Source organism: Myotis yumanensis, unplaced genomic scaffold (assembly GCF_028538775.1).
Source record: "Myotis yumanensis isolate MYYU_CA2020_CCGP unplaced genomic scaffold, mMyoYum1.0.hap1 SCAF_3, whole genome shotgun sequence".
NCBI lineage: Eukaryota > Metazoa > Chordata > Mammalia > Chiroptera > Vespertilionidae > Myotis > Myotis yumanensis.
Window position 1 is genome coordinate 195895890 of NW_027223754.1, and position 12628 is coordinate 195908517.

Sequence of the window (12628 nt, forward strand, 5' to 3'; positions counted from 1 at the left end):
TACAGTCTTGTTTAATTTTCATGAGTAGGTAAATTGATTCATACTGAGTTAACTAGAATTTTTTCTATCAAAACATTACTTTATTAGTATCAAAGAAATGAATATGTTTTAATATAAGCATCATTAAGATTTTTCATTGATGGATCCAAGATGGCATCTGACAGGACGGCAAACTGCAAGGTAGTGTGTAATTGAGAGAGCTAAAGGAGAGTGCATGGACATGCATGGAGTGTCTGTATTTGTGAATGAGGGACAGTTATATTCCACAGGCCTGTTGAGGACTGGTGGACAGGCTCCCCTGGCCAGGTAGCCTCTACTACTGCTGAAATCTCTCCCTGAGCGGCCAGCTCTGCTGCAGAGACTGCGCCATTTTAAAGGGGAGAGTGGCTGTGATCAAAAGCCCAGCCTTACTTTCAACCAGGGAGAACTTGGACACCTCCTGGGACCATACAACAACAACACCCAGGGACCTCTGTAAACCCACGAACACTGAGACTCCAGCCTCCCTGGCTGTGGGTGCCTAAAAAGTTTATCCAGGGGGAGACAAGGTGGCGACCAAATACGTGGATGGGTCCTGTGCCTTCTCACAGAGCAGATAAAAGGAACAGCTGAATCAAATAACATCTACCCAGAATTGGTGTATTAAACACAGTTGGTGAGGCAATCTGTGGATGGAAAGGTCAGAGATCACCTAGAGCATTGGTTCTCAATGTTGGCTGCACATTAGAATCACCTGGGAATCTTTTTAAAATTCTGATTTCTGGGCCTCATCCTCCGGAAATTCTGTTTCTTTGTTACTAATGTTGTGGCCCCACCCCATAACAAAGAAACAGAATTTCCATAGAATGAGGCCCAGAAATCAGGATTTTAAAAAGATTCCCAGGTGATTCTAATGTGCAGCCAAGGTTGAGAACCACTGGCCTAGAGAGAGTCAGCACAGGAGAGAGAGGGAGCTACATAACCAGACACGCCGAGAGGAGTGAACATGGGGAGACAAAGAAACAGTCCCCATAGGAAAGAAAAGGAGGAATCAATGGAAAGGAAGTAAATGAAATAGAGGCAAGCAATATGTCAGGGAAAGAATTCAGAGCAATGGTCATAAGGACACTGCAAAGGATGGAAGACAAATTCAACAATATGTGCAAGAACCAAGAGGAAATGAAGAAGACCAAGAAGAAATGAAGAATGACATCGCTGCAATAAAGAACACAATAGAAAACATCAACAGTAGACTAGAATAAGTGGAGGACCACGTCAATGAGCTAGAAGAGAAGGTAGAAAAAAAATACCCAAGCAGAGCAGCAACTGGAAAAAAACAACAACGTAAAAAACAGGAGAGCCTAAGGGAACTTTGGAATACCATGAAATGAAACAACATCTGCATAATAGGGGTGCCAGGAGGAGAGGAAACTGAGCAAGGATTAGAAAACCTATTTGAAGAAATAATGACAGAAAACTTCCCTGGTATTGGAAAGAAAAAACTCACACAAGTCCAAGAAGCTCACAGAGTCCCAAACAGGATGAACCCAAAAAAGCCAACACCAAGACACATTATAATTAAATTGCTAAACACCAATGACAAAGCAAGAATCTTAAAGGCTGCCAGAGAGAGACAGAAAGTTACCTACAAGGGATCTGCCATCAGACTATCAACTGACTTCTCAACAGAAACACATCAGGCCAGAAGGGAATGGAATGAAATATACAAAGTCATACAAAGCAAGGGTCTGAATCCAAGAATACTGTGTCTGCAAGGCTATCAATCAAAGTTGAGGGTGAAATCAGGAGCTTCGCAGACAAAAAAGTACTAAGGGAGTTTATTACCATCAAACCAGCAATGCAAGAAATGCTAAAGGGTCTGCTGTGAAAAAAAGAAATAGGAAGGGAAGAAGGAATACCGGCATAAAGAATAAAAATGGTGACAGACAAGTACCTATCAATAATAACTTTAAATGTAAATGGATTAAATGCCCCAATCAAAAGACATTGGATAGCTGAATGGATAAGAAAAGACGACCCATATATCTGTATCTACAGGAGACCCACCTCAGAACAAAGGACTCACACAGACTGATGGTGAAGGGATAGAAAAAAGGTTTTCAGGTGAATGGAAGTGAAAAAAAAAAGCTGGTGTAGCAACACTTATATCTGACAAATTAGACCTCAAAGTAAAGGCCATAACAAGAGATAAGAAAGGCAACTTCATAATACTAAAGGGAGCAATTCAACAAGAAGATATAACTCTGGTAAACATATATGCACCCAATACAGGAGCATCCAAATACATAAAAAAACGTTTGGAAGATATCAAGGAACCAATCAACAGCAATACAGTCATAGTAGAGGACTTTAATACCCCACTAACACCACTAGCCAAATCCTCTAAACTAAAAATCAGCAAAGAAACATCAATCCTAAATGACTCACTAGATCAGATGGAATTGACATATTGAGAACATCCCACCCCAAAGCCACAGAATATACATTTTTCTCAAGTACAAGTGGGTCATTTTCAAAGATAGACCACATATTGGGACACAGGCAAAGTCTCTTCAAATTCAAGAAGATAGAAATCATATCAAGCATCTTCTCAGATCACAGTGGCATAAAATTAGAAATTAACTACAATAAAAACAATGGAAGAAAATTAAATACCTGGTGGCTAAATAGCATGCTATTAAACAAAGATTGTGTTACCAAAGAGATAAAAGAAGAAATAAAAAGCATAATGGCAACAAATGACAATGAAAACACAACAATCCAAAATCTATGGAACACAATGAAAGCAGTCTTGAGAGGGAAGTTCATAGCTCTACAGGCCTACCTCAAAAAACAAGAAAACATTGTAATAATCTAACCTTACAACTCAAAGAGTTAGAAAGAGAGCAACAAGAAAAGCCCAGTGTAAGCAGAAGGAAGAAAATAATAAAGATCAGATGTTCTCCAAGCCAGCTGCCCTCTGCATAAACCTATGATACATATCCATAGATTTTGGGTGTACTGTTAAAAGACTCATATTACATTAAATTAATTCTCCATATTATGTTTAAAGTTCTCTCAATTATGGTATACATTGACAATGATTAAGGTAATAAAAAAGGAAATAAAACTCCTAAGAATGGTTTATATCAACTCACTCTGAATCTTAACTGGTACCAAATGTTCTTTTGAAATACTAAAATATGAATCAAATATTCATGTGAAATATGGTGTTGAAGGAGAGCTCTATAGATACCCTGGACTGCCTGAAAGATGAACCAGTGGGGCCTAAAGTAAATTAAGTCCGAAACATTGCTGGAGGCAAAAAATAAAATAAATAGTGTTCTACTTTGAGCACATCATGAAGAGATCGGCTTCTTTGAAAAAGACACTATGCTGGGAAAATAGAATACAGAAGGAAAAGAGGAGACCAAATATGAGATGGATTGACTCCATAAAAGAAGTCATAGGTATGAGTATACAGGAGCTAAGCAGAACTACCTAAGTGTTGCTTTTATCATAGAGGTCTCTGCCCAGAGGCAAACTCACATCTTACTCTTGGAAGCTCTTTAAAAAGGGGCAAACCCCAGTGGTTTTACTTCCACCAATCCCCAAGAGAAGCAAAGCATTATCTCAACATTTACATGCTGGCAAAACTGTGAAATAGCTAGAGCACAGAGCCAATCCACACACATGCGTGCTCTTAGAAATCATTCTAGATACTAAGTTTAAGGAAACGAAGTTCCCCAAACTGCAAATAAGTCTCAGCTACATACAAAATCGTTCCTCTCTCCTCCCTTTCCATTTCTATGCCTTCTTCTTCACCATGAACTTCCCTTCTTTTTTCCATTTTAAATTTCTTATTCATTTTCTTCATGAATAGGAGACAAAGGAATAAACACCAGATTTGCTGCTGGGAAGGTGGAATTTTGCCTGGGGACAGAAGAGATGCACATGCCCACACCCCCCGACCTTTCTCAGGAACACTTCAGAGTTTTCAGTTCAGTGGAGAAAAGCAAACTTCCCTATTCACAGCTCGGACTCGTAATTTCTTCATATTACGAAACTATTGGTAAGATTTACCCATTGTGTATTTATTTTCAATATGATTACCTGTATTACATTTGGTCCTGAAATTATATATTTTTATTGATTTCAGAGACGAAGGGAGAAGGAGAGAGCAATAGAAATATCAACAATGAGAGAGAATCATTGATTGGCTGCCTCCTACACGCCCCTGACTGGGAATCCAGCCCACAACCCGGGCATGTGCCCTGACGGGGAATCGAACCATTTTCTCCTGGTTCACAGGTTGATGCTCAACCATTGAGTCACTCTGGCTAGGCTTAAATGTTATTTTTAAAAATAGAATTAAAGAAGGGGCGAAAGAGCCTAAAATAGAGTCTATTTGTCATACCTTGCGGACCGTGACAGAACAGAGTCGAGACAAGAAGCTTCCAGCTCCTCCCATTGCCCACTTCCCCCAGCCTGGCTGCCACATTGCAAGATCTTAGGCCAGCCTTCTGACCATCCCTCTTTAGTAACTTAATCTCTCAACCGCTGGTCGGGATGTGGCCACTGTCAAGTTCTTGTGCTCTGCCCCAGCTGATTTTACTTTCTTTGTCTTTCATAAATTCAGCAGTAGATACTCAACCCATGTTGTAGACCCAACATCTCCTAATTTTTTTTTTTTTTTTGTAGCAGTCATTCTGCAATTCCCCCTCTACTCTCTGGAGTAAAATTTACATTAAATATATTCTTCCTACATGTATTATTTCCCCCCAAAATCAATGTGAAACTCAAGTCACTTTTCAATAAATGCTATTGTTGGTATGTAAGTACTCAAGCAGTGGAAGGCACAGTGAAGCAATCAGATGCTCATACCAGGATGTCACAGCTCTGAATGCTAAGTGGTTCATTGTTGTACTGGTGACACGTGGCATCAGCAGTGTTTATCTTGGTGATATAATTTTCTAAAATAGCAAGTAAATCTAGGTAAAGTTCTAAACAAAACAGAGTGCCACAGTGTGCGGTTGCATTTATGGCAAATTCAGAGCATTTTGAAAACATGCACATATACCCTTTTTTGTGTAGAATGAAGTTAGATGTTAGAATAATAATATTTCAAATGGGTTTCTCATCTTTTTCTTCACTGTGGGTGAAGGTTCTGTGCTTTGCAGGCCATCCAGTGTCTCTGGTCTTCACCTACAAAATACCAAAAGATGCCCCATAGCGATGACTAACAAAACCCTTCCTAAGACCTAAGACTTCCAAAATACCTCTAGGGGGAAGTACAGCCTCATTAGAAACCATTGCCATGTCGGTTGGGCATTTTAGTTACATATTCTTGAAAGCATGCATTCATCAGAACCCCTCAACCCCTACACCCACCCCCCAAATTCAGGTGATATTAAAAAATTTGCTTTTGTGCATTTGGGTAAAAGGAAGAATCTGATATGCTGTAATCTTGTCACATCCCTGCTCAAAGTTTCTCTTCTAATATAGAATAACATCCACATTTTTTTCCACAAGGCATTCAGATGCCTCTGTAATGTTACCACGACTTCTTCTTCACCCTCCCAGGAAAACCATGTTCCAGTCACACATGTCATCTCATACATACCCAGCCCTTTCTCCCTTGCATGCCTCTTCTGCCTTTCTACCTGCGTGATTTTTCTTTCACTTTCTTCATGTTTCTTACCTGTTGTTATACCCAATTTCCCACTCCACAGTCTTTAAATAGAACATCGTCTACTCTCTTTCTGTATATATATCATGTGGCATTTGAAGGCACTACTAGTGTGCAGTTTGCTACCGCACACAATTAAAGAATAATACAGTTTAAAGTGTTCTTGCAAATAGAAAGGAAATCTTTTTCAGGAACTGATTTTTGTTCTTTTACTTGATTAAAATACAGATGTTCTCCAAGCCAGCAATCAAAGAAGTCTTAAAGTTCAGGCATTGCATCAACTTGGAAGTCTTCTTGTCTTCGCAGGAAAGAAAAGGTAGATTTTTTAGGAGTCTACAGAACGAGAGAAACCTTTGTTTGAAAAACACTTTTTTAATTGTGAAAAAATATTGTCTTTTGTAATTGCTAGTTCTTCAATAATATTACGTTGCTACATTTATTCATCAAATGCTACCTAAGAGAAATGGTTATGTATATATAATATACAAATGATATAGTATTTAAAAATATTTTCATTTATTTTAATTTATTTTAGAGAGGAAGAGAGAGAAACATCAATGATGAGAGAGAATCATTGATTGGCTGCTTCCTACATGCCCCCTACTGGGGATTGAGCCTGCAACCCAGGCATGTGCCATTCACCAGAATCGAACCTGGGATCCTTCAGTCCACAGGCTGATGCTCTTTCCACAAGCCAAACAGCTAGGGCTGGTATAGGTTTTAATTAAAATGTTTCTTCAGTGTATTCACCTTCCCTTTTAGAAAGATTTAATGATATAGGTCTCGGAGAATGGAATGCTCGATGCTCTGTTTCTGTTCTAGGGCTGCTTTTAAATGCTGGTGTCAAGCTCTTGATGACATATTCAGAAAACAAGATGTGCTGCATACATGGAAAGAGTTGGGCACCACGGTCACCAATGCCACCAACAGCTGTTCACCTCCACGTTCCAAAGACTACAGTGAGGAATTCCTGTCCAGAGTTGGCATTTGGGGATGTCTGCAAGGGGCGGAAATATCGGCAAAGATAGCTCAGTGAGTGTGACAATGGAATGATCTGCATAGTAGCTAATAGCTTCACTATAAATAATCCAGGATAACCTCATCTTAAGGTTCTTAATTTATTCACATCTACAAAGTCTTTTTTATTGTTTTTGTCATGTAAGGTAATGTGTTGATAGATTTTGGGAATTAGGACATGGATATCTTAGGACATGGGGACCATTATTCAGCTTATCATCACATAACATGTGAAAGTCTGTTGCAATGCCTTATACCTAGGTAGCATCACAAATTATCTTTTTTTAAAAAAATATCCTTATGATACTCAGCCAGTTTCTCTGGTTGGTAGTATATCAGTATATCTATGAAAAAGCAATATCCCAAGGCTTTGTGAAGTGCTTTTTTTTTTCTTTAAAAAAATGTATTTACTGGTATATTGACTTCAGAGAGGAAGGGAGAAGATAAAGAGATAGAAACATCAATGATGAGAGAGAATTCATCGATTGGCTGCCTCCTACATGCCCCCTACTGGGGATTAAGCTTGTAACCCAGGCATGTGCCCTGACTAGAAATGGAACCATGACCTACTGGTTCATAGAAGAAGTTCAAACATGAGTCATACCGGCTGGGCACAAATGTCTTAAATATTTGATTAATGTGAAAAATTTAAAAAGAAGGAGCTGTATTCACTTCAGCAGCACATATACTATAAGTGGAACAATACAGACGATTAGCATGGCCCCTGCACAAGGATGACAAGCAAGTTCGAGGAGTGTTCCATATTTTTAAAAAAGTATGGAGGGGTATAGGTACATGTTTCCTTCACCTCCCAGGTATATTACATTTATTGCTTACCTATAGGATGTGACGTGGTGGGCAAAAACCAGCATAGCATTTTGAGCTGCAAAGCAAATTTTTTAAAAGAATAACTAGTTAATAATCACATTGTTTTAAGAAAATTAGCATCCTTTAGCAGGGGAGGTAAGAAATTACCTACTTAAAAAGTATTAAACAGTAAAGTATTAAACATGTTGTGAAGTTTGATTGTTTTGCACTCCTGGGAAAGAACTCATTCACACACATATACACACACATACACACACATGCACACACACATATGCACACACACAATCCCCACACAAGTCTGAGCTTGTGACTTAGTAGAGCTTGACAGCAGAGAAGAGAAAGGTTGATAAAGGTTCACGGCTTGAAAAAGAACTGCTGCAGCATTCCTGCCTTTGGGCACCTCAGCTTCTCTGAGCCCCTGAAGTTATTATCTACTGATTTTCAACCAACAGGAAGTCATTTCTGATTGTCCAGCTGCAGGTCTGCCTTCCACAGGATAGATGATACTCCAGGGGCCTTGGCTGTTCTCAGAGGTTCCCTGACCAGAGGAAACTCTTCTCCCTGCTGTTCAGAGGGCAAACCCCACACCCAAATATCCACATAGAGAAGCTGAACTCAGATAGATGTTAATTAATATAGTCAACTAGAAGCCCAGTGCATGAAATTTGTGCACTCAGAGGGGGGTCCCCCAGCCTGGCCTGTGCCCTGTCACAGTGCAGGAGCCCTGTGATTGATCACCCCAAAGAGGTAGGGCCTGCCCACCCATCCAGGGATCCTCGATGGATTTTCCCAAAGAAATAGGCTGGAGCCAGGGGTCCCACCTCCTTCTGTGTGGAGCCGGGAGGCGGGACCCCCGGAGCCCCCAGGCAAACCTTGCCACACGAAGCCGGGAGGAGGTGGGACCCCCAGGCAGGCTCCGTGACATGCACGCAGCATCAAGCCCAGCCCTGCCTCACCTGCATGCCTGCTGTGCACTCAGCCATCTTGTGATGACGTGAGGGCATCACGGCATGACGACTACTTAGGCTTTTATTAGTAAGGATACGGTGAAACCAACTGGTTTTATCTAAATAAGACTTAGACGAAGGTAATGTGGTTATAGCTTTAGCTGTGAATTTTAAGACCCACATGAAAAGAAATTCAAACTCTTCTACTAGACTTAACATGAGACAGCAGTAAATTCAGAAGCATTACTGTAATCTTTGGTGGAGAGACTTACTAGTGTGTCCATAATATACTACTGGTGAGAAAACAGACTGTTTCAGTTTTTGGAAGGATTATGTAACCACTAGAGGCCCATTGCAGGAAGATTCCTGCAAGAATAGAACTTTCTGCGCCTGGAGCAAAGCACAGAAGGGAGCGAAACCCGCTGAGGTGGGTTTACCCTCCCGCTCCCAGTCACTGCGGCTGGGTTCGCCCTCCTGCTCCCAGCCACTGTGGCTGGGTTTCCCCTCCCTCCTCCCGCCTCTGCAGCCTTGGCTCTGTTCCTGTCTCTGCTGCCTCTACTTTGCTCCCTTCTGTAGCGCTTTGCTTCCACGTTGTCTTCAGTCTTCGCTCCCAGCCGGTATATGCAAATTAACTGCCATCTTTGTTGGCAGTTAATTTGCATATCATGCTGATTAGCCAATGGGAGGCGTAGTGAAGGTATGGTCAATTACCATTTTTGTCTATTATTAGATAGGAGGATACTCATTAAAAACTTTAAAATTGTACACCCCCTTCCTCCCCAAAATTCCACTTCTAGGGATTTATTCTGTAGAACTAATGGGACAAGTGCTCAAATATGTAGATACCAGTGTTTACCTCAGTATTGAACAAATCAAAATAGTATGAATACTTTTATATTATGGTATGTTCATATGGTAAAGGTACTAAAGTTCTGTAAAGTAATAATGTGGCTCATTATGTCCATGAACATAAAATTTGTTTATAAAGTTATATGTATTGCATAATTCTAGTCTTAATATGTGTGTTTATAACCAGAAAAATGTCTGGAAGGAAATGGGCCAAAAAGTTGCCACTAATCAATGTTTAGGTGGTAGGATTATGGGTGTTTCTTTAACTTTATTTTTTATCGTTCTCAGTGTTTTAGATCTTACAGTAGTATGTAGCACCTTCAAAATAACAAAGGCTACTTTAATTCTGGAAAGTCTGTGAATATAAGAGATGTATTTATCTAAAATATTTTTGAGAAATAGTCTATGAATCAGTTTCTTTTTCTTATACTTATTTAGATTTATTAAAGTGTTGGACGTTGAGAAGAGATCCAACTGTTGCATTTTGTCCGCATTACTCTTTCAGGTAATACTTGATGTTTATCTTTCTACAGTAGCATCACCATTCACTCAGTAAAAAAAATAAGGGTAGTAGTTTATCATATTCATGAAATGTCCAGGTAGGAAAATAGCATGAACATTGATTACATATCATAAGCCCATCTTTCCTTCTGTGGCTGAACCCCCATTCGCCACTTTCACCTTTAGTGCCCAGCAGAGTCTGTTTTCCCCTTGGGATTCCAGAAGGAGTTTTGCAGATAAGGAAGCTGAGACTCCGGTCCTTAGTAAGATCATATTGCTTGTGAGCAGCAAAGTTGGTCTGGTTGCCTTAGATTACCTCATCCCTAAATAAAGTTTTGCTCGATTCCAAGATATCAAGTATGCTATGTAATGAAAGCAAGAAGTAGGTTGAAGGCCACAGAAGTGTGAGGAGTGTTTGCAGTTCCTAGGATTGGGGTTTGACTTTACTGGAGAAAAAAAGAGCTTTTATCTGAAATACAAGACATTTTCAGATTCAGGAATGTCACTGGGGCCTTTGCAGTGTACTGAAGGTTCTGTTTACTTTGAAGTATGGGCGCCTTGTTCTGTGTATCACAGGAGTCTGATATGACAGCTGTGTAGATAAGATCTTTGGGAAAAGTTTCTCTGGCTGTAAGGCCAGACTTTTCAATTTTCTTATGTTCTATTCACCTCTTGCCTGAGCTTCAAAGGGAAGAAGGGGAAGAGGCGAGGGTGTAAAGTGAAAATAACCTGATTCCACCTCCACATATTGCATCCTTTACCTACTCTACCTCTTGTTCTTGAAAATAATGCAGTTTATGTTATAGAAAATAAGTACAGTTGACCCTTGAACAACTGGAGCATTGGGGGCATGCTGACCCTACATAGTCGAGAATGTGTGTATAAGTTCTTACTTCCCCAAAACTTAGTTGCCCCTCCGTATCCATGGGGGATTGGTTCCCCCACAGATAGTAACTTATATGGGTGCACAAGCCCCTGTATAAAATGGTGTACATCAGTGCATGTAGTTAGCCCTCTACATGCAATTCAAAGGTCAACTGTAATTTAAAAATAAATGTCAATTTTTGCTTAATGTGAACATATTTCTTAATAATACTACACCTAAATTAGGTGGCAGGATTTATTTTTTAAAACCTGTTAATTCTTTTTATGTTTTCAAAGCAAATTTATAAGACTAAAAATTTAAACAACTACCTAGCATTTTAGAGTAGTTACCTTATAACCTTAATGAGTAATCTGATGAAGATTCTTTCTGATATTTGCATAAAATAATTTTAAATGCATTTGTCACTGAGAAGTTTTAATTTTTTTAATATAACATAAGAATCACTCCTAAATATAAAATCTGATTTTGTGTATTCATCTTTTTTTCAACATCTAGTAAAATGTTGGTCAAATAATTTACTTAAGAAATACTGGTCAAATAAAATAAATCACTTTTTCAATTAATTCAGTTCAAATTAAGAATTACCTCTACTTGATTTAGACTTCTGAAATAAGCTGTTGCCTCCTTTACTTATAGGTTGATAGAGTAAAAAGAACATCGTTTTTTGTGGGTTTTTTTTTAGTTAAATAGATATGACTTTGAATCTTCTTTCTACCACCACTAGCTGTGTGACCTCAGATAAGTTGTTTAAGCCTCGGTTGTTCCCTTTGTGAGATAATAATCCTGCTAGGGGTTGGTTAAATGAGGATTAAATGAGATAGTGTTTATAAAGAATTTGCCATAATGCCCAATGCAAAATCATCCCTCTCAAATGATAACAATATAATGATAATTTCTCTTGAAAATAATATGTATCCGGTTACCATGGGATTTCAAAGGCAACATCAAAAGCATTTGGAACCTCTGATGCTGATAATATTAATGATAAGTACTGTTTATTACAGGGTAGGGTGTGCTAGGCATGTGCTAAGCACTTTAGGAAGTAATACATGTCCTTGTCCTTCTGTGTCATTATTGTCGATGCTATTTACAGCTTTTTGTCTCACCTTTTCTCATCTTCAGGGTTTGCTGAGAACCACACTTCCACATCCTAAAGCTGAACGTTGCTATGCTCAGTATGAAATCACTCAGCTTCTCCCAGGCATCGAGCTCTTCTCGGATATATACCGGGCTAACATTTGCTCTGTAGTTGCCAGTCTGTATTATGTTATACGCGAACTGCACTTTGCTAAGCAAAATATAATCGTAAGTAATTGGTAAAATTAATAAATCTTAATTTGCTGTGGCCTAATTTTTTTGCCCACTTAACCTTATTCTTTTCAAAACTTGTTAATATTTTGGTCAGCTCTTATTTACCTTTTAAACTCTATATTCAAGATTCTTATCTGTACTTCAAAATAAAACATATTAATTGAGATTCTTTGACATCATTGTTTGCATTGCTTTTGGATTCAAAAACAATGTCTGTTTGATTTTGTTCTCTTTTTACTCTAGTTTACCTTTTTTTTCTTAAGATATTTGGTGAAATTGATTTACAGAGGTTCTCAACCTTCTGGCCCTTTAAATACAGTTCCTCATGTTGTGACCCAACTATAAAATTATTTTCGTTGCTACTTCATAACTGTAATGTTGCTAGTGTTATGAATCATAATGTAAATATATGATATGCAGGATGGTCTTAGGCGACCCCTATGAAAGGGTTGTTCGACCGCCAAAGGGGTCCCGACCCACAGGTTGAGAACCGCTGGATTAGAATGTTTCACTAGTCTCAAACAGAAGAATCTAGTGCACATGTAACTTAATGCATTGTCATGCAGCTCACATCAGTACCCAAATTATGAGGCTATTTACTTATTGAGATAAATTTAGCTT

General features: G+C 39.0%; 1 protein-coding gene and 1 non-coding gene across 5 annotated transcripts in view; both read left to right on the forward strand.

Moving 5' to 3' along the window:
* CFAP54 (cilia and flagella associated protein 54) overlaps positions 1-12628 on the forward strand; it is a 246818-nt gene that overhangs the window by 132329 nt on the left and 101861 nt on the right. For all 4 annotated transcript variants that reach the window (XM_070410862.1, XM_070410863.1, XM_070410864.1 and 1 more), the window contains 5 exons: positions 3863-4051; positions 5897-5984; positions 6491-6700; positions 9748-9814; positions 11819-12001. In XM_070410862.1, coding sequence (XP_070266963.1) covers positions 3863-4051; positions 5897-5984; positions 6491-6700; positions 9748-9814; positions 11819-12001 — 737 coding nt within the window. The remainder of the gene's footprint in view (positions 1-3862; positions 4052-5896; positions 5985-6490; positions 6701-9747; positions 9815-11818; positions 12002-12628) is intronic.
* On the forward strand, positions 7350-7454 carry LOC139007794 (U6 spliceosomal RNA). Its single transcript, XR_011470954.1, has one exon. It is a non-coding gene; the product is annotated as a U6 spliceosomal RNA (small nuclear RNA).